At 42.8% G+C, this 21670-nt stretch overlaps 1 protein-coding gene across 1 annotated transcript in view; it reads right to left on the reverse strand.

Annotated features, from left to right (window-relative positions):
- Positions 1-4214: 4214 nt before the first annotated feature.
- PPP2R2A (protein phosphatase 2, regulatory subunit B, alpha) overlaps positions 4215-21670 on the reverse strand; it is a 32711-nt gene continuing 15255 nt past the window's right edge. The window contains exons 3-10 of the mRNA XM_010135645.1: positions 13476-13573; positions 10213-10378; positions 9548-9660; positions 9112-9289; positions 8067-8231; positions 7326-7495; positions 6479-6570; positions 4215-5210 (exon numbers count right to left, since the gene is read on the reverse strand). Of these exons, the coding sequence (XP_010133947.1) occupies positions 4931-5210; positions 6479-6570; positions 7326-7495; positions 8067-8231; positions 9112-9289; positions 9548-9660; positions 10213-10378; positions 13476-13573 (1262 nt within the window). The 3' untranslated portion in view covers positions 4215-4930. The remainder of the gene's footprint in view (positions 5211-6478; positions 6571-7325; positions 7496-8066; positions 8232-9111; positions 9290-9547; positions 9661-10212; positions 10379-13475; positions 13574-21670) is intronic.

A 21670-nucleotide genomic window follows, 5' to 3' on the forward strand; every position in this document is an offset into this window, starting at 1 on the left:
CAGGCTGCTGTTCTGAGGAGGGGAGCGACACCGAGTTTCCGAGGAAGAGACTTCCAAAGGCAGTGAGACACAGATGCACGGGTCTGCCTTACCCTACTGGCGTTGCTTCAGTTGTGACACGAGCAGCTTGTGTACCAGTTACCCCAGGTCATTTTCATGATAGGATCACGTACAGCAAATAAGGTTCTTCTAAAACACTGATTCCAGTGTACATCAATTTTATCTTGAAAATCAAGCATGGCAGTTCCTCAAGGCATCGTGACGCTTCACAGATCCTTGGTGCGGTGATCTGATCACCATTTTCACTTATATTCTCTAACAAAATGAAGCAGCGAGATCAACTTCCTTACAGATGATTATTTAATTTGGCTTCACAGCCTGAGAAATCATCTCTACTAACATCACTCCATTTGACATCATTTAATCTTCAAGGTTTATTTTAAGGTATAGCCTTTTTGGTGGAATGCCTTATCTTACGGAAAATGTGGATGTCTCTGGGTAGCACTGGAAGAGAATTAGCCACACGCCGTGCAACGCAGGCAGCAATTTCAATATTGTAATAAAGCTGCTGTTTACAGGTCGAAGGGCTGCAGATACATCCCCAGGTGGAATGAGAACATTTATGAGCTATTTATGATTTTGAATGGAAAACCTGCCCAGGAACCCGATCCGACTTGGCAAGCCTGTCAATCACAGCCCAGCCTCACCAGCATTCGTCACCTCCAGCATTCAGGAAGCATTTGCTGTAATACTTGTGGCATGAATATTTATCAGTACAGTGGGACTATTAACATTTCTGAGTCAGAAATAAATTGATCAAGATTATAGAGTGAGTCAATGCAGAGCCCGAAATAGCATTCACAACTCCTGACTGTCAGCCCCGCGCTCTAACCACTCCACAGGCTCCTTGAATGATGTCACTAATGTTTGTAAAGTAATTTGAATCCTTGGATGGAAAATGCTATGACAATAGCAAGGTTGGAGGGACGGAAAACCACCTCAAATGAAGAGGAACGATGGTTGTAAACTCCTGGGAAAGGCCTTTTGGACCAAAGTGCAGTGAAAGGGTTTTTCTTCCAGAATGTTATAAAAAGCCCCTACGCTGATGGACATCAAACAAGTAACAAGGCACCTCACAGATGTTAAAAAGTTGAGCCAAGCTCATGGATTATTCTCATGTTCTAAATGTTTGAAGGAATTAAAGAATGATCCCAAGTCTTAATCACAGCATGTTTATTTTTATTTTCTGCATTTATTATTTCCACATCCCAAGCCTGGGGAAAAAAAAAAGCCCTCTCACCTGTTGCTCCAGGGCTGTGACCCCTGCACCAAGCAGCACCTTTTCCCTTCTGCATGCTGCGCACAGCGGTGATGCACACTGGAAGGCTTCCCTTGCACGTTAGGTTTAGCAACAGCTGATCAAACATACAGATCCCACAGACTGGTGACCCAAAGAGGACTCTGAGGGACTGTCACATCTAACCTGGGCCCATCTGCTGCGTTTTGAAGCACCCATCTCTCGATGGTGACATGTTGCCACCTAGTGAGAGCACCCAAGGAAAACCCGCCTCAGAAAAACTGCCAGTGCTGTTCTCCTGTACAAGAGACTCCACAGGTGACCTATTTGCAGAAGGCTGAGATTACTAAAATTCAAGGTTATTCCAGAATTCACACTGTTGCTTAGTCCCAGCTCTATCACACTACAGACACACGCAGGTTTTTACCGCAGCCACTGTTACCACTTTCTTCCACTTACCAGCACAAACCAACCTTTTCCCCTTTGGGCTGAGAATAAGAGAACGTATTGAGCTAATAAATGCTGGAGTAGAAGTTAGTCTCAGCAGAACCGCAGGGGCAAGCAGGGTGCTGCTGCATGTCCAACGTTTTCAAGGCAGCAGATGCTTGAAGGGACTTGCCCACACCTCAGTGTTGTACTGGTCGATGACCAGCCTACACTGAATGTTAATTGTTGGTGACACCATCACTGTGGTTCAGAGCACGGGTGTAATTTTGCAGATGCCAGTGTTCAAGGACTGAGATTGGAGAATTTCACTGGGCTCTGAAGAGACCACTGGAATGGAGCGGCTGCGTTTGTAACTGTGCGTGTTGGTGGAGAACAAAATGATCCCCACCGCAGCCAGCACACAGGGGCCCAGAAATCACAGCACAGAAGCCAGCAGGATGGGAACCGCTCAACGTGCCTGGAGGGCAGAGACCGGCAATTACAAATTCCTGAAGACAGAGACAGGAGAGGCACAGGAAGGAGGATAAAAAGGAACCTGACAAAGCATGTTCTAGGCATACTTTTATTAATAAAATAGAAGATTTACAGCATGTGTCAATGGACAGTGTGCTTAGAGAATTATCTAGTTGGAGAGTATGACACCAGCGGCAGTAGCTGGTTTTGGTGAGGGTAAGTTAAACCTCAGATGAAAGCTAGGGATCGCGGCTACTGACAAAACCAAACTTTTCCCAGGACTAGTTTAACCCCCCAACCCCATGCCAGCACACACAGCCGAGGTACCAGAGGCAGTTGCGCTTGAGTTAGTATTGCTGGAAGGCTGCGCTTTGTTCTACGCAAACTCTACTCGCCCAGTTCGGTCTTCACGTCCTCACTCCTTCCGTGTCTGCTCAGCAGCTTTCCAGGTATTCAGTGCATCGTTCCGACACAGACACAAGAGCAGTCTCCACTCCCGACCCGCAGTCTGCCCACAGCAGCGGTTGTTAAACCTACACACCCTTCCCCACAAAACGGACATGAACTTCACCAGCTCTGATGCCAAAAGAAGGGGCTAATGACCTCTTTGCCCTTGTAAAAAGATAAAGAATAAACCTTGGCCCTGATCCTGCGAACACCCACACACATGATTAACGTTACTCAACAGGTTGTTTCCTTAACTATTAGCAAGCGGAGTCACTTGAGTAAAATTAGTCAGGTGCTGTGTCAGTAGGAGTAGGGCCTCCCAGTTTATTCACCCATTAGAAAACAGTTGCTGTCCCGGGGCAGTTCAAAATTGTTTACAAGGCTGACAGGTGAAAAAAGGTAAAATCCTTACAAAGGCTCATGGTCAGGCATGCATGTTACAAGACAAATACTGTATTTAAGAGAACCAGATCTAATAAATAGTAGAATTTTTACATTTTCAAACCACTGCACAAGGAGTTAAAGAAATTAAAGTATGATTGCAATAGTAGTCTTGTTAACAACCTCTAACCCAGCCATAATTTTACAGCAGAAACAGTATCTTAGTCAATCAAATAATAGAGGCATTATAATAACTACCTATAACTAAGCCACAGAAATCATTTAAATACAGATAACTGAAAAGTGAAAATGCTCCCAGTCAAAGTAAGTTTACTACGACTTTAAACTCCATTCTGAACATTTCTGTGAAGGAAGAGTAAACCTAAACACACAATTAGCAAAAATATCTGGAGGTGAAAACTCATGAGCCTTATCTAGTTCATCTTTGGATAAGCCTTATTTGCTGAAGAGTTTAAATCTCTCAAATAACTACGAACACTTATGTCATGCAGCGTCTGTACTCCACGTGTTTTCTGACCATTTAACAGTTCTGTGAGTGCAGTAACTTTGCAAAGCCAAAAGCCAGAAGAAACACTTGCATGGTAAAACTACATTTCCACACGGTTATTGATAGCAATAAAATACAGAAAACAGAGCATCTCAGAATGCAGTGTCGTCATCAGCCACGTCATCACATCATACCGCCAGACAGGGGACCGGACAACGCCTGAAAAAGCCACAGGGGACTCTGTACTCTAAACAAGGCATTAAAGGTATCGTATCCTAAAACAAGGCATTAAAGAAACCGGGACAAAACTCAACGTTAAGACATTAATCCCGTAAAATGGAATTTAAACCTGAAAATTCTATTCCCGTTCCAATTTAAGCAATAGTTTAAAAAAGAGCCTTCAAGGTCACTGGAAGAGTAACCGACCTGCTCAGATCACGGCACGATCTGGCAGCAGTTTCGGGTGTTGAAATGGAGGTGGTCAACACGTGCTACGGCTGGTACTGTCATTCAGGGACGAATGCAGACACTTGTGAAATCCCTCCCTCTCTTCATTCCCATGAAAAATAATTAATACTGGTTAAAATCATTACAAAAAACATCATTTTATTTTCATGCATCTAAGGTAAAACACAGAGCTATTTGTATAAAGAGGTAGATTAAAAAAAAGAAAACAGATTCTCCATTCTTTGTCACTTTTATTCAGTAGTTTGTTTGTTTTTTTTTTCCTTATTTTCTCTTTTTTGGTGCCAGACATGGCAAGGAGTGATTACAGTCAACTGTTTATTAAAACATTTGTTGCAACACAGACCCCCTTTACCACTGACCCCAAACGGACCCATTTCATGTGCTTTATTTTGTTTTGTTTTGTCTATACACCACCACCAAGGCTAGGTGGAGGGGGTGAAAGGGGGAGGGGAGTCCAGGAGGCCAGAAGGAGGAGGAATGCTACAAGCCACAGCAAGAATGAGCTGTATTTAATAAAAAAAGGGGGCCACGAATGATACAGTAATGAGGTTACACAATTAAATCCCATAGCATGATTGAAGGCTTTCCCTGTGTTTGACGTCATCACAATGGAAGGCATAAAAAGTGGAGTAAACCGATGTTGATACAGTCCAATCTAGTCCATTAGGCAAGATGGTGCAAGTAGTCATTTAAATTACAAAGTGCCCTACCCTCACCTAAATGGCTAGCAGACATGGAGAAGGACGCAGTGACGGTCAGCAGAGCCTTCTCCATGTAGCTACAGAAGTGTGTTGTCATATGGCACATTTTAGACACTGGAAAGGGGTGCCATAATGGACCTCTTGCTCGCTCTCGTTTACAGGTACAAATGCTAGATTCAACTATTTCAACTATGCAGGAAGTGGACTCTTCAGTTAGGAATGCCAACCCTAATTCATTTTGTCTTGAAATATATACAAGTTGTTTGTAGTAGCTACAGCGATGATGTTCTCCTTAGGGTGCCAGGCTGTGTGTAGGATCTTCTTGTTGAAGTCTAGGCTGTCAACACTGATTTCATCCTTCTTTCGCTTACCACTGGCACATACTTTGCGTGGCTTCAAAACCGTACGGGGCTTATTGTTTTCCCGGGATGCCTCTAAGGTGATGTCTCGCTTTGTGTTTCTGTCAAACATTCTGAAGAAGTTGTTGTAAGAGCCCGTCATGACAATGCTGCAGAGAGGGGGAAGCAAGAAAGTAACGGTTCAGCTGAAAACAACCGCTCCTTTTAGGAAGCCTCAAGGTTCCAACCACGACAACGCCTTATGGAAGCGGAAAGCCGGCATCCTCACCCACACCTGCTACAATCTGCAGTGAAACTAAGGCATTTAATTGTTTTACAGATTTAAATCAAGGGCTTTTTCCTTAACCGGACCTTTCAAGGCACATACTTTATCTAAGCACTTCGAGCATCATCATTCCATCTGCTTCTCACGTACCCCTGGGGCAGTGATCTAATGAAAGCCAAATAAACCGGACTTTTAGCCATGAAACTTTCGTTACGAGTTGCATGGATTTCGGTACTGCCACACCTTGTTTGTGAGAATGCCTTACAGCAAAGCCTTCTCCTGTTATCAGCTTTCCAGCAAGATAAACACCCTTAGGAGTTTCCCTGTCCTTCCTCTGCCTCAATAAAAATATTTGAGCAGACAGGTAATGAGTTAAAAATAAAACAAGTTCTGTCTGACAATATGGGTAGGGACACAACGAGCGGATTTAGATCTAGCAAATAAGCAGTAAGTGACACAATTAACACAAGAACAACAGCTCTCTTAAACAGTATTACCGGCTGGTCAAGCATGCCCGAGCAAGGCAAACTTGACAACTCATTCTAAGAAAGAAAATTCCTAGAAGGTTCTACCCAAGTGTTCCACCTTTTGACAAAGCACCTTAAACAGGACACACGCACACGGACTCCCCAACAGGCCTGGTCTGCTTAGAGCTTCAACCAGGCACCACGCCTGAGTACATGGGCCTCATTCCCACGCGGATCATTCCAAAGTCAGATCATAAAAGCAGACAAAAAACCCCACACCAACACCACCCCCACCCCCTAAAGACAAACACTAGGGATAACAAGCCCAGTGCATTAGGGTATCAGCAGTATTTCACCAGTTGAAGTTTGCAGAAAACTATCTCTGATGCTAGCGCTTCGCCCGTCTCTCCAGTTTAAGCAGCGGGAACATTTCAATAGTATTCCCTTCCGGCAAAGCGATAAAACTCAATTTCTAGTTAAATCCTACACCTCTTTAGAACACTAAAGCCATTCTCTATAATCCTACAGTACACCATCAAGGGTTAGTATCTGCTGAAGTACTAAAGTATCACCCAGGCCCGTCCATGACTAAAACCAGGCAGATTGTGAGGCCATGCTTCAAGATGCCTGGTTTAAGAATAACTGGGAAAGGTTTTATGTGCATGTAGATCTGAAAGAAACTTGCCTGTCTGATCCATTCCAACAGCACTCGAATTTGTCAAAAATGCAGTCGTTCTCATACAGCGAGCAGAGTTTACTTCTGAGGTATTCATGCACCTGGAAAAAAAAAAAAACAAACCAGATAACCCGAATGAACCCTGTAAAACCACCTCCAGAGACTGCTCCAGCAGTGACGAAGTACCTGACGGTGCTCACACCCTGTCGGCAGGGGCACACACAGCTCCCTCCTCTGACTGGCTGGAGCAACTTGAACAGGTGCAGGACCTGACATATTCTGCTCAACAGACATTTCAAATGAACTTGAATTGCCATTCAAGTCACTTGGTGTGGGGAAAGGGACATCTCTCAGAACTTGGCTCTCCCTCTTTGAAAGGGTTTACCAGACTTTCTGAAAACCACACCTTGGTGACCAATCTTCCTCCGATGCACGATGAAGAGGATCTCTTCAGAAATTTTCTTAAAGAAAACATGGCAGCAGTTTTTGGTGCCAGCTAAAAGCATTTTCAGAAGAAGAAATGTTTTATCTCCCATTTTCTCCAGAAAAGAACAGGAGGATATGGAGCTAGCTGAGGACTTCAAGAACCATACTAGCTCCTGGCTGGAGATGACTTTTCTCCATTTCCATTTTACACGAGGGAGGCTTTTCATACCCAAACACAGGTCTGGGTTCTGCAGTCAGCCTACAAATAGCAAGATACTTCAGCACATATGTGGAACCCACAAGTCTCACTGATGCTTTGCCTAGACATAGTGATCTATAGACAAAAATTTAACTGCCACATTAAGACTATCAGTGAGACTCAGCATCTTCCAAGGTTTAATTTCCAGCCTACATCATCTTCTCCGAGTACCTGGTATGTTTCCACAGGTCTGTTTTCCATATTTAAATCCCAGATCTTCACTGACAGGTAATCTCTAGTCATCATGTATCGACCACTATGGCTAAATTTGACATCAGATATGGAAGAGATGATTTCAGAGAAAAATGATCTGTTGCTAGGATCTTCTGGTTCTTCAAACACTGTTTAAAAACAAGACAGGCATTTCAAGAGTTAACTTCATGTCTCTTCCAATACGAGATACACCCAACTTCGGTCAGCATTTTCTCAATAAGCCTGATGCTACTCTGGGCTACTCTGCCTGAGCAACATAACACGATTTCAGTAGAAAGCCTTACGATACAATTGCCATACTCAAAAATATTTTATTTTTGTGGCACATCAAATTAGCTTCTAAATAAGAGAACTATTTGCTAATATTTGGAGTCTTCATTCACACATGCAAGATATCAAGCATCAATTCCAGTCCCAACTCAACTAGTATCTGCCCTCTGACGTCTGCAGAAAGCCACTCGCAGTCCTATTGCCCAGGCAGACTCAACAGCTTAAGCTGCTAATAGTTTTCTTCACTACTATTACTCTGGAAAAATATGAATCTGATTTTAAGGTTTATTTAGATTTTAGATCTATTCAATAGCCTAAAGAAATCCAAACACACACACTTCAGAGTTTAACAGACTGAGTGCTCAGTCTCATCTCCCAGCCAGAGATCGTATTCCACAAGAGTTGGTAACAATGCAGGACCGAACTTACACTTTGAGTGTCTGTCACAGAGCGCTGATGCTCTCATGTCACAGAGACGAATCGTTCCTTTACTGCTGCTGTATACAAACGTGTTACAGCTGTTTGGGTGGAACTCTGCGGCTGTTATCACCTCCGTGAGCTCCTCCATGTTGGCAGGCTTAATATCTACAATATCTATGGCATTTGGTCAAGAAATTTTGCTCCAGTTTTCATAACACATTTTTCAGTTCAAAGTATATCTGAAATACCCAAACAGAAGTAAGACAAGCCAATAAAAGCAAAATAATGCCTGAAATTTGGAAACAGGACAAGACTTCTGTGCCAAAGATTGTGGGATCCAGTCAAAAACCGGGTAAAAGTTAAAATCAAGTTTCAAAATTTGTCTGGAAAGCAAGACCATATCTGTACCAGTATGAAGTTATCTCTTGTAATAGCCCAACCCCGCTTGAGTCCTTACTCCACTTCAGCAGTAACTAATTCTATACTACATATATGTCACCCGAGCTTTTTCACATAGAACTTCATTTTGCTCAAATTCGAATTACACTGCTCCAGGATGAAGGCAGCACATGTGATAACTGCTCAGGACCCTGCCAGTCTGTCCCAGATCTCTACTGGATACGTATTCCTGGGATCCTACAGCCTGCACCATTTGTAGGTGAACACACCAGAGGGGCTGATGGTAAAGGGTAGAAGGTAGAAAACAATAAACATTGTTGAGACAAGGATGGTTATCTCTGACGTGCTTCCTACTGCAAGTCACAGAAGTTTTCACCCCGGTTTACTGCCTTCCAGAACTGCTCATCTCACCGGAAACCTTGAGCTTTTCCCTCCTGGAGGAGAGCCTGCTTTTCACCAGGCAAACGACCACTGCTCCCTCCATTGCTCATGTTGAGCTCCCTCTCCAGAAGGGAAAGTCCTTACAACTACTAGGAAGAAGTAACCAGGAAATAGAAAAATATGCAATAAAACCAGCTTTTCATGAAAGGAACTAAAATCCAATTTTGTTGTAACCAGGCTGTTCCCATCATATAAAACAACACAAAAAAGATACTAAAACTTCTGTCTGTAATTTCTAGGTGCCACAGGTTAATCCGCAAGTCATCTGCAGATAAGTATGTTTCGTAATCGCTATTAATGGAGATGGAATTGATGTGATACGTGTGAGCATTGGCAAATATTCTTCGAGGACTAGCTTCAACCATGAGGTCCATGGGCCTGAATACTGGCACCTGCAAAACACAAAGCGAAGGCAGTTTGAGACACGAGTGTGCTACAAACACCCGAGCACTCAATGACAGTCCTTAACACACCAAGAAAATGATCATCACCTCAGGAGTAAACGTGCCTGCCAAATGGCATCACAGAAGATGTGAAGTTAGTAATCGATGGGGCAAGTACTCACTGAGCCACAAGCTCGTCTGTGTGCTGGGGGAAGGAGAGCAGAAATCCCCTAAACAGGACTAATTCACAGCGAGCAAACTACTCACCCGTAGTGTTGTAACTGTAGTAGGATCCCTATACCGTCCATCCTCTTCCTTTAAATTATAACCCTCTGGTCTTTTGTCCCTTTCACTGATTTTCCATAACTTTATTGTTTTATCTGAAATAAACCAGCCACAGTTTAAAATCAAAGCTCCAGCAAAGACACTAGTTTTTACAGTTGATGCACTTTAACACAAAGCCTTCAAACAAGACAAGACCACCTACATGTACCAAAAAAGACAAAAATACTGCTTGGAGAAAACAAGATAAAAAGCATTAAAAAGACCTCCTCCACAGCTTGTTCTTTTTATAAAAGTTACAGCAAGTTTCAGTTTGCATCAGGATCGTTGCGAGTGACTAATAGCAGCTCTCACACAGTCAGCCAGGCACACAGGAAGGCACTGAGCAACAGCTTCGCCAAGCCCTTTGCTCTAAAGCACCCAGATCAGAAATGACCGAGGTACCACCCCACGTTGTGGGACTTTTGCATCCAGGGAAGCCAGAACAGCAGCACAGTCCAAGAGCTTAACTCTTGGGCAGCCACATCCCTATGTACCTGGCATTTCAAACCAAGTTACTTCCAGCCCTTTCAAAGTGGAGAGGGTTAGACAAAATCCTAATAACAAACCTGTGCAACAACAGGTTACCGTGAAAAATTGTCGTAACTTACCATTTGTAGACAATAAAAACTGAGCAGCATTTTTCTGGGGTAACCACCTAATTTTGTTGATCTTCTCTTCAATTTCTAAACTTTTCAAGTAGTCAAACTCTGGTTCATGGCTTTGAAAGGTACTGTAAACATTGTATTCTCCTCTACTGTGAGACTGGGTTTTGTTCTGAAAAGAGAATTAAACGATCAAGATAAGCACAGAGTTTACACAATGCTTTTCAAGGCTGTGGGCAGAACCGACAACTAGGTATTTTTGCAGCAAGATACGCAGGCTGACAGCTAATGAGAATAAGAACAGGTTAAGACTTCTCACTCTCTAGCTGCCTGTGGCAGATTTGACACCAGTATCCTATGGTGTACAACTGGCCTTATTTTAATGAGCCTGCAAACAGGCACAATGAGGATCATCTCTCCTGCAAGAACTTGATTAGAGTTTCTACTAAGTTTTGGCTATGAAAGCATCAAAGAAGAGATGGTTGTCACAACAGCTTTTGAATCCTGAAGTTTCCAGAAACTCTCCTCAGCCACCTGAATGACATCTCCAGCAAGTTCTCTTACCAATTTCAAGGAAATCTACTCCATGGGTAAGTTGGGCTTGCTGGACACACCACAGAATCCCACAGGTCACCTCTGAATTTGTACAGGCAGTTCCACTACTCTGGTTTATAACCTCTACATTTCCCAAGATCTTCTGAACTGCTTCAAAAGCTTTTTCTTCCTCATTCTGGAGATACGGGGAAAAAAGCTTAACCCCTCTGCGGAATACATCTTTGGCATTAGAAGTCATGCCTGCAGTCAGCCTGCTCAGGACGGAACTGAACAGAGAACTGAAAAACCTCCAGACTTGCCTAATCCCTCCTTCTAAAAGCTATGGCTTAGGCAGCAGCTTCCCAGCACCAACGCTGTGCTGCATGGACTGAACCTTCAATTCCCTCCAGTGGGTCAGGTGACAGAAAACTGGAACCACTTCTGAACAAGTGCTCACTCGGTGTATGTAATTCAGGCTTAATTTTGTGATATATTCCTGTTCCACCCTAGAGGTTGCACCATCAGATGCCTTTCCTGTGGGATGTTCTTGACTAGGGACTTTGCTCCTTCCTCCTCCGGTGTGTCTCATGCTACCTCACTAAACCACCCTTGTTGATATGATCCTTGCTAGCCCACATTTGTCACATTCCCTCCATCATCTTCTCCTGCTTCACACCCTTACAGTAATAGCTGGCAGCAATTCTTACATTTTACAATGAGCTGGGGGGGGAGGGGGGAAGTGGACAAAAGGCTTTGAAATAAAAGTTGGCACTTGAATATTGTACCACACCTATCAGTAATAGCGGCTTTCCCACCCTACAGAATGGAAGGAAGTTTGTTCCAAGTTTCAGTTAGTCCTAACAAGTTAAGCAGGGCCACTGCTGGCAACAGGTGACTTCTAAAGTAAATCTACTGGGCTTTAGGAAATGCTGGTCATGATTCAGTGAACTTTCCTTCAATCCCATAATGAATGAGTCTTAAATATACCCCCTGTGTATTCTAGTAAAACTCTACTGAACTAGAATATATAAAAGTAATAATAAATGAAATCCATCCTTGGCATAAAAGCAAATTTTAAACCATCTCACAGCACTCAAAGAAAAAAATCAAACTGAGAAGAGGCACTGGCCCAAGTGCCTTCTGTTAAATTCCAATTTAAGTAATTACAGGCTGCCTACGTAAACTCCTCCCTCGGTTTCAATCAGATCCAGCATTCATTTCCTGCCTGACGCTGAAGTAATGGCACTTGCTTGGTGCTGCCACGTTCCAGCCTAGAGGTGGCAGTGCTATGAAGGGTGAAGTTACACAAGCTTGTGTAATGCAGAGAGCTGTGGTTTAGTGGTTTTCTTCCTGTCTGTATGGTCTGTAAAACACTTTGGAACATGGTGTGATAGAGGGTGGTACATAAATCCAACCAAAATACTGAAACAATTGTCTTCGAGATACTTCCACATGTAGAACTTGCTCTGGACAGTGCTGTGTATGGCATAACTAACTACTACTGCTTCAGGGAATCCAGACCCCATTGTTCATTCCTGAAACACAGGAATGTGAAACTCCTGTTTCACTCCTGAAACAGGAGTCAAATGATGCCAAAACCAGTCTCGTGTAACTTCATCTGATAACCCAGCTGGTTCTTACTCTACCCACGTTCACAGGCTGTCAGATTATGAGCCATGGGTTATGCATCAAAACAAAAACTAGTAATTCAAAGACAACACACCTGGGAACAGCAATTCGCTATTTAAGCTTCATCCTAAAGGATGCAAGCTGAAACTCAGAGCTTAAAACCAGAACAAGGAGTTTGTGCCCAAAACTAGAGGAAAATCCAGTAAGGACACTCTACATGCTGTACCCATCCTGGACTCCAGCCAAAGAATGTGGAAGAGGCTGGTCAGCCAGGAAGGCCCCACTAGATGGCACCAACTGGCCACAGGGACATACTGGTATGGAGAAGAACCTACCCTCGAATGGCCTGTGGGCCAGCAGAAAGCTGCTTGCTCTGGGGAACAGTGGAATTCTTAGGGTTTAGGATTTTTAGAATTGACATTGAATGAAACACTAAGGAAAGGAACAGCGTGACTGAGGCAGTGAGATGACAAGTGCCTTTTTATCCTCTCCCTGAAATAAACTTGAACAAGTCAACTTCCACCTATGGCCTTAGTTAAAAAACAAATGCTCCATCCAAGCTTTCCCACCTTTATCAGGGAGCAGAGGCCCTCTGTTGGCATTAGATTTGTCAGAGGACTCTGCAAAGATCAAAAGAACGAGTATAAAGTGAAGAGACACCTTCGTTACTATGATTCTGTGGTTTTACCTGACTGGTATCAGAATGGAAAAGGACATCTTAGGTCACAGTCGCACACTCACTCAAGTGCAATTTTTAATTCCCCAACTACACTGAAAACTGAAATAATAACCACAGCCAAATGGAGTCATTGTAAAACAACCAAATTTTGCTTCCCCAAGCTCTTTTTGTGTCCTACCCCCCTTTTCTGTTTTCACTTCAGATGCTCTTTATACCACAGCTAAAGAGTGTTTAAAGAGAAATCAATCTCTTAACAGAGAAATTAAACGAAGTTCTCAACTGCTTGACTCTTAGACTGCATTATTTTAATCACTTGTTACCCAGCGTGTACAGGTTTTTTTATACAAGCATGCTCCTTTTCCCTAAAAAGAGAATGAAGAGGAGCAGAGGAGAAGGTGAAACACATTTTCAAATTGCCAGCACTCACCTCCTGCTCCTGTTGAAAGATGACAACTCTACCTCCTTTGTCTCCTGTTGCTAACAGCTCTCCAGAATGGTTAAATTCTACTGTAGAAATTATATCAGCTGCACAGAAACAAGAAGAAATGCCGCAAGTTAGTACTTAGAAGAATTAAGTGGCCAAGAAAGTTACGATAAGAAAACGCACACTTCAGTTTAAGTACACTAAAAAATACAAATAGGGATTTCTTCAAAAACATTGAACTGTTTTTTTTTTAAAGCTGTACATTTGAAAAGCAGTCACTTGCTCACCGTGCCAGAGTTAAAAGTTCAGTGTTGTGCACTATATAGTTTTTAAGGTTTTGTTTATACAGCAAAAGGACGAATTACGACTTAAGCTCAAGCACATCGATTCATGATTTCATGAAACATGTCCCTCATACTTTCAAATGGCCAAACAATTCTTTGAGCGCCAACTTCAAATGATATAAACCACTCTATAAATTGAATTTTCTGCAAAAGAAAGCACCTAAAAATTTTTTACATATGCAAGTCTTCAGGCTATTTTGCTTTCACATCAGTCTAACGCAGATAAACATGTTTTCTACTGGATGGTTCATTCATTCTCTGTTTTTAGAGTTAAAACAAGCTTCTGGCACCTGCTCTACAGACTGAAATGAAAGCTAGACAGAAGTTCCTCAGTGCGAACTGAGCACACGCTGTTGAACAGCACATCACAGAAACTATCATACCATAGACAGCAAGATGGTTATTCCATTTTGAAGAAGTGAAACAGGCAGGATTTTCCTCCTACTCATTTTAATACCAAAACGGGTTGTTGCGTCATTCTCGGGTTGTCCCACACATGGGCAGTGGCCTCTGAGGACACGAGCAAGCTGTTCCTCATCAACCGCATTCCTCAGCGGCTAGGAGCAGTCAGCATATCTGCCCGAGAGCGGCGCCGGGCAAAGCCAGCCCAGACGAGCAGGCCCAGCTTGGCTGCAGAGTCCTCACAGGCAGAAGATGCAGAGTCAGACTCCTGGCACGAACAGGTACGTACATAGCTCTGTTCTGTTTTCCATATACACAGCACAAACTGCCATACAGTGAGGGATAAACACAAGATTATCCTATCTGCACTGACATCCCTTGCCATGCGTATCTGGCACCGCGAAACAGAAACAGGCTGGAATTTCTCAAGAACACTGTGTTAAGGACAGAATTATGATGTAAGTTTGTATAAGATAAACCAGGATTGAGATCACGCATAAAAAAAGCCTTGATTTGAGTGCACTTCCCCTCCCACCCCAGAAGGTAACGGTTACTTTAGCCATTCATTCAGATCTCTGCGACCAAGATTAAGTGATTCATTTCACATCTGTAAGGCTCGAGCTTGCACACCGTTACGATGAAGACATAAAGGGAACAGACAATTCATCACATCCAGTATGCAGGAAAAGTGAAGTGCAAACCAAGCAACCTAGCTTTGATTATCCATACAGCGCAAACCACAGTGCTGTAATCCTCTGATAAGGTGAGACCTTAAGGAAGTTATCAATTAATTGAAGAAAAACAAGATAACTCACCCCTCAGTACTGAGAATTAGACAGAAATAATTACTGTTTTGAAAACCACTGAGAGATTTAGCACTGCGAGCTATGCCAGTCTTCAGAGAGGACAATCCAGCAAGTTATCAGCAGATCTAAACATGCACATGTACGTGAAAGAACAGTAAAGAAAAAATTGCCTTAAAAATCTTGTATATCCATCTAAGAATAGATGGATAAATTCACCATAGGTGAAAGTACCTGAAGAGTTTTACAAGGTCAAATGCCTCAAGCTTGAAGCCTTATGATTAGAACAGACAGCAACACCATCCAGAAAAGCCTTAATTAAGGGATAAACCACCCTACTTTTTAGGTCTGCTGATGGATTTGTACATTGCATTTAATAATCATACAAGTCCTGTACACAGCAGCAAGCTGACCACTTTTCTGTAACTGTTCTAGACAGTCTTACTCTTTGCATTTAACTTTCAAGATGATCCAAGCTTTACATTGGTGATCTCCAAGCTGAGCCAAGCCCTGCTTTGTCTAAGGACTCAATGGCATGAATGAACTCCCAGCACCACCATCCCCACATCTCTACAGGGTCCAGCAGGCTCAGTCAGTGGTGACAAGGTACTCAAAACTTTCCAGTACCTGATCGACACTCTAAGATCTTTTCAAGTACTTGGATCAATTTTAAATCAGAAACAAAATACTTTCCTTAGCAGCAAGCACAACAGAAAATAATTAGTTTTTAAACTCAAGATATATCCGTCAATTCCATTGTGCCCTCTAGACTGTAAACTTGGACTGTTCCCTTTCAAGGACAAAACAAACATGCTAAAACAGCAGTCAGAAAACTGATTTCTGCCTAACTAGTCCCAAAGCAGGGCTGAGGTGTTAATTGCATCAAAAATCAGTACTGGAGAGCAAAACAACCAATTATACATTTCAGATCCAGTAACTCACCGTTAAGAATATTGTATTCCCATACCTTGGTCAAAGAAAGAGACAGACATCAAGGCATTGGTGTTGAACTGGGCGGATTTAATAGTGTTTGAGAATTGACAGGGGAAGCATTTCATCTTCCGCAGTGCACTGATTCGCTTGTGTATCTTCATCGGTATTAACACCCTCGTTGCCAAAAAAAATTAAATCATTATCCTCTTCTTTTCAAAGGGTAACTATAAATGCCATGAGAATTACAGGGAGGGTTATTTTAGTCCTTCAGCACCACAACGGGCAAAAGAGCATCTCCAGAATGCGCTGCCTCCTCCGCCTCCTCCCTTTTGTGCCTGCTGTTTTTGTTACCGGCTCTAGGTGGGAGTCTTGCAAACACAGAGGGCTGCTCTCACTGTCCACAGGCTTGTAAATGATGCTTTCTATAGCAAAGAGCACTAGGGAGGAAGATCTGGGGGAGAAGCAGATGTATAGTGCTCTACTGTCACCAATGGCTTTTGGAAATATGATGCACTCTGTTTACTGCTGAATTCATTTCAATGCTGCCTTCTTCAAGCATCAGTATGAGATAAATAACCACCAAACCCTTATCTGATGCCATAGCCCTCACAGGGCACAGTTAGATATCATTACCTGTTAACAGGTTTCCACAAAGCTACCCATGCCTCGGAGATCAGATCTGCCTCTCTCCTCCTCCCAGGCATCTTAAGACATCTTTGACACCAAGACGAAGCGTGACATTTCAAGTGCTGAGATTTTAAACCACAACAGGACACCACCAAACACACAACATGAAGGTATCATTGTGACAAAAGCAAAGAAAAGGATGGCAGTGTGTACCGACGTTCCTGCAAATCCTGCACCAAGTCTCTCCCTCTTGCACAACGTGGAACAGCAGCTCAGTAGTGTTTACAATTACTGCTTTGCACAGTCATATGCTGTTGTCCTTTAGTTCCACTTAAATGTCCCTTCACAGACACTTAACACTGTAGAAACACTTCTGAGACTATTAAATACTTCCAAATAATAGGTTTCAGTTATCTGAAAGCAAAGAGGGGAAAAAAGCAAAAGAAAACAAAAGAAAAGAATCATCTATACAACCTGAAGTCCATTTACTGAGGGGAAAATGCTTCGCAGCAGGGAGAGTGAAACGCAATGAATCAAAGACAGGAGTACTGTACCACTGCATCCCTACCTCACAGAAACAGCACACACAGCAGCCAAACCAAACCAGTGGGCTTAAAACTCTCACTGAACTGTGAAGAGGCTCCTGGTCGCTGAGCTACCAGCACACACCATGAAGGCAGAGTCTGCTGCCCCAGGAGTCCTCAAAACCTCCTGATGGTTCTCCCAGTTACGGCAGCTATAATCCAGTTTCCTGTAACTGCTGTCTTGGCTACTTTTTCTTCTGCACATGACCTTTATCTTCACAATCTGCTCCCAGCTTTGTAGGTATTGCTTCAATGATACATCTTCACTTGAAGTGCTCCAACAGAAATCAAAACCACTGCAAGGCCTGGACACTTATCTCCACTAGATTCAGGATTAAGACTAGATTTTCCCATGGTAGATGTGGAGACAGGAACCTGAAGAACCAAAGGAATCAAAACAGGGTGTCCAGCTTTGACAGAGAAAGGGACACGGGGAAAGACATTTCTCAAAGTTTTGACCATGCTTAAAGAAACACGTTCACAGTTCACCAGGTGAAAGGGAGACAGACCACGCACTCCCCAGCAGTTCTTAACCTGGTTGATTAATCATCTCACAAAAGAACAGCCACTCCACACAAACCTGACTTGTTTCCTAGTTGGCTTCTGAAGAGAACAATCACCATTACAGAATATTTAGTCAATACTTATTATGCCAACTTTTGCTATTTTGAGTAATTCACCTGTCATGTCAAGCAGGATACGGATGGTTTGAAAAAAACTGAGGCGCTAGGCCAGTGCACTTAGGAATGAAAACCAGTTCAAATGAAAACAGGCAGATTACATGTTCCAAGATAGACAAATAAAGGAATCGACAGATCTCAAAAGCCTTTTCCCCCCTTAAAAGAAAGTAATGTTTGAAACAAGAAAAACTCAGTGACAGAGATTAAAGAACACTGTCACACTTTCATGGGCCTTCCACGCTTTTCAGTGGATACGGAATGACACAAGCACAATCACGAGCAAGTTTTCTGAACTATTACAGAAAGGGCTGTGCTGAAGTTTACAGAATAAGGGAATAACACAGCTTTATCAATTTAAACAAGCAAAAAACCCCCCACTGTAATCTGGTGACTTAATTCCAGAAGGCCCGTTATGAACTTGAAAAGCAATTTTGCACTAAATTTGTTTCCAATAATAGAATAAAAGGTATTTTATTATGGAGAAGAGGTTATCCATTCTAATGCACCATGAACTTTATATAAACTCTGCTTATAAAACATGCTTGGTAGGCAAAACATGCCACCTATTCTACAGCAGCAAGTCAATCATGGCACTGAACAAAGAGCGTCTTTATTTCACCAGACCTAAAAGATTTCTGTGCAAGTTTTTGGAATCACGTTGATCTGCTGCCTAAGCAGAGAGCAAGTAAATCAGTTATGTTTACACAAGTGGAGCAATCTCCTGATGTTTCCAAGGACTGAACAAAGAATTGTCATATTCCAAAAGCATTTTGGTGGTACTTCATTGTTTATCCACTTTCGAAGTGGCTCAAAACACCATTTCCGGAATTCTCCAAAGGAGCAGCTCAAACAAATCTTGACTGTAATGTAGAGCAGATCACTTCTAGGTTGGCAATTCTGTCCCAAGGAGTAAAAAGACAATTCACTGACTAAATATGGAGCCCACTTCCTCAGTTTGCCAGCCTTAAGTATAGAAGAAGCTATTTTGATCAAACTAAACACTGAATGATAATTCCAAGGATATTTCAGAAGCTGTCTGGAATGAGAAATATTAAGAAACCAGCTTTCAGGAGTTGTTGGGGGGAAAAACACACAACCAAAAGACACTAGAAAGAAAACAAAAGCTCCTCCAAGGCTTCAAATATTTTAAGAAGCTACGCAATGCACTCTGAACGTCTGAGTCATCCCAACATCCCCCCACTGTTTGTACAATTTTGATTTACCACACTTATCAAGAGTCCTAAATGTGTATCAAGTCTCTGAAGCTAGATAGTAAAGCGTTAATCTCCAAAGGAACAGGAAGACTGTTTAAATAAGATTAAAAAAGAGTGACTCTACATGTGTGTTTGCCGAGGAGAGCTCCCAGCACAGGATACCACAGCCATACGCACCAGGGAAAGACTGAGAAAGCAAAAACAGCAAGTGCTATTCAGTACTGATGGTATAAAAGAAAACACCCTCTGCATTCCAGCCTCATCCCTAATTTATGTACGGGGAGCGGGGGGAGGGAACACAAGGATTGTATACTCAAAAGTTACCATGACCGGCTGTACCATTGACTTCACTTCCCTTTGCTTCAATTCTCCGCATTCATTCCATCTCTCAGAAGTGACTAGGCAACAAACCCAAAGGCAGCTGGGATAAGGCATTCCCACTGCTCAATGCACTCCGAGAGTCACTCCAGAAGCCCTTTAAACAGATTGCTTCTCTACAAGGAGAGGGCATTAAAAATATATTAATTCCTCAGAAATACAGGGATGGGATGAAGTACATGTGATACAGAAGAAAAGAAATGGGTTATCCTCGTGGCAAAAATTCTCACTCCCGTGTCGTGCAGCATTGCGAGAGCCAGCTGGTTACTGGTTCTCTCCCAAGTACCAGTCCTGCAGTGCTGCACACAAAGAGCACACAAAGCTGCCTTCCTTAGCAGGGAGGGGAGTGGAATTTGTGCAAGGGCCAGCTAGCTTCACACTGCTGCTGGCTCTACCAGCATCAGAACACAAACACGCAGGATCCAAAGGCGCAGTTCATGCAGCAGACAGTAATTAAGCTGGTTTTATTGGCTTCTGCAAATCTGGGAGCTCTACACACAAGGAGAAAGATTTCCAGAGTGTTCCCTAGCATCCACGTTCATTCCAAGTGCTCCAGGCCTTGTGATGCTGCAAATAGGAAACACGCAATCACCACAAACTCCTCATTTTCCCCACTGATTTTGAAAGCATTCAAGTCCTGGCTGATGCAGATTATTCAAGTGTTGAGACACTCCCCGTGCTATATAGATACGTATCTATGTGTACTACACACACAGAAGATACCAGTCTCCAAAGAGTGAATACATGTAGTACATCACATCTGAAGTTCACTCCATAAACTACTCACCTTAAGTAAAATAATCAAATATTCACTTTGTCAAGCAGTCCTAAAACCCCATCATTTCCCTCTATTTCTTGGGCCTTCCTATATTCCCATTTCTTTTATTCACTCCTCCTCCACTTCTCTCGGCAACTTTGCCAGTCTTTGAGGAAAAATATCACTTTCTAGAACAGGTAAGTCCTAGTTTAACTAGAAGTTCAACTTTGGATTTGAAAGCCTGAGTGATTCACGTGTCACGACACATCTTGTTTTTAACTTCCTGTTCAGTTCCCCAAAACAAAGGTTGCAGCCCTCTTGATAAGAGCTTTTTCCTGTAGCTTCCAAAGTTACAGTAACATGACCAATGCCTGCCTCGCAACTGCAATCCAGCTCCCTGTGGGATGATAGCAAAGCAAGGCTCCATCCTTCCACGGCAAACAAGGCTCAGGTAGTATCACCTTTCCGACATTACTCTTTAGGCTGGCAAATCTAGCCATGACAATAGAAACTCTGTTATCACCAGACTTCAGAAATAGGAGCCTGGATTCAGTCACTTTTTTAAAGGAAGCAGGAACAATACAAGCTAAGGGAAGGAACCAGCACTGTAAGACACCAATTTCATAGGACAGACACGTTAGGATGGCTGAGAATTTACAAATGCGTTTATAACATGTTCTTGGATATTCTAGAGATAATGCAACTAAGCTCAACACAATTATTCTGTGGCTTTGTAAGTTTAGGCAAACAACTACTTTTGTTGAGCCTCCCAACTTCTTAGAAAACACAACAGTTACTGATCAGCAAACTTCCATTCCCTCCCACTGAATACAGTGATACCAGCCTTAATCTTGTTGCTGCTGGTTTCATGTAAGGTAATTCTCCTAAATAGCTTTAGTAGGCTCAGTGCTCAGAGGAGAGTACAACCCCAAATCCATCTGCCCTACGCAACAGACGCTGCTTCTGTCAGCAAAGCTTAGTGAGAAGATGGCACTAGAACTGCAGAAAACTGAACTGAAACAGAAGTGACTCTCAAAACCCTTTACGAGTTGGAATAATAACGAATATGCAGATTAAGAGTTCTACCCCTTGGCAGAAGTAAAGCAGGGGACAAAACTTCCATCTGCCACCACACAGTGCCTCTGGAAAAGCAGCTCCTTACACACTCAGAAATCTTTACGCAATCTTACGTTAACCATGATATCACAGCAACCTCCTCCTTCAAACACCATTCACAGAAAGCAGCTCTCTGCTCAGTATCACTGTCTCGCTGTACGGGGAGCAGCACACTAACCATGTTCATCCTTGTGTTTGGTAAACAATTGCTGTGCCTCACTGGGCAACTGCTGTTTGCGGGCCAACTTTAGTAAGCTTCAACATCTCCATTCAGTTCAAGTTTCCACCACCAAATTTATCACTAGTTTCCCCCGTGGTCCATTTTCAGACCAAGGCAAGAGGCCAAGGAACAAGTGTTCT

Source organism: Buceros rhinoceros, unplaced genomic scaffold (assembly GCF_000710305.1).
Source record: "Buceros rhinoceros silvestris isolate BGI_N320 unplaced genomic scaffold, ASM71030v1 scaffold30274, whole genome shotgun sequence".
In the NCBI taxonomy this organism is placed as follows: Eukaryota; Metazoa; Chordata; class Aves; order Bucerotiformes; family Bucerotidae; genus Buceros; species Buceros rhinoceros.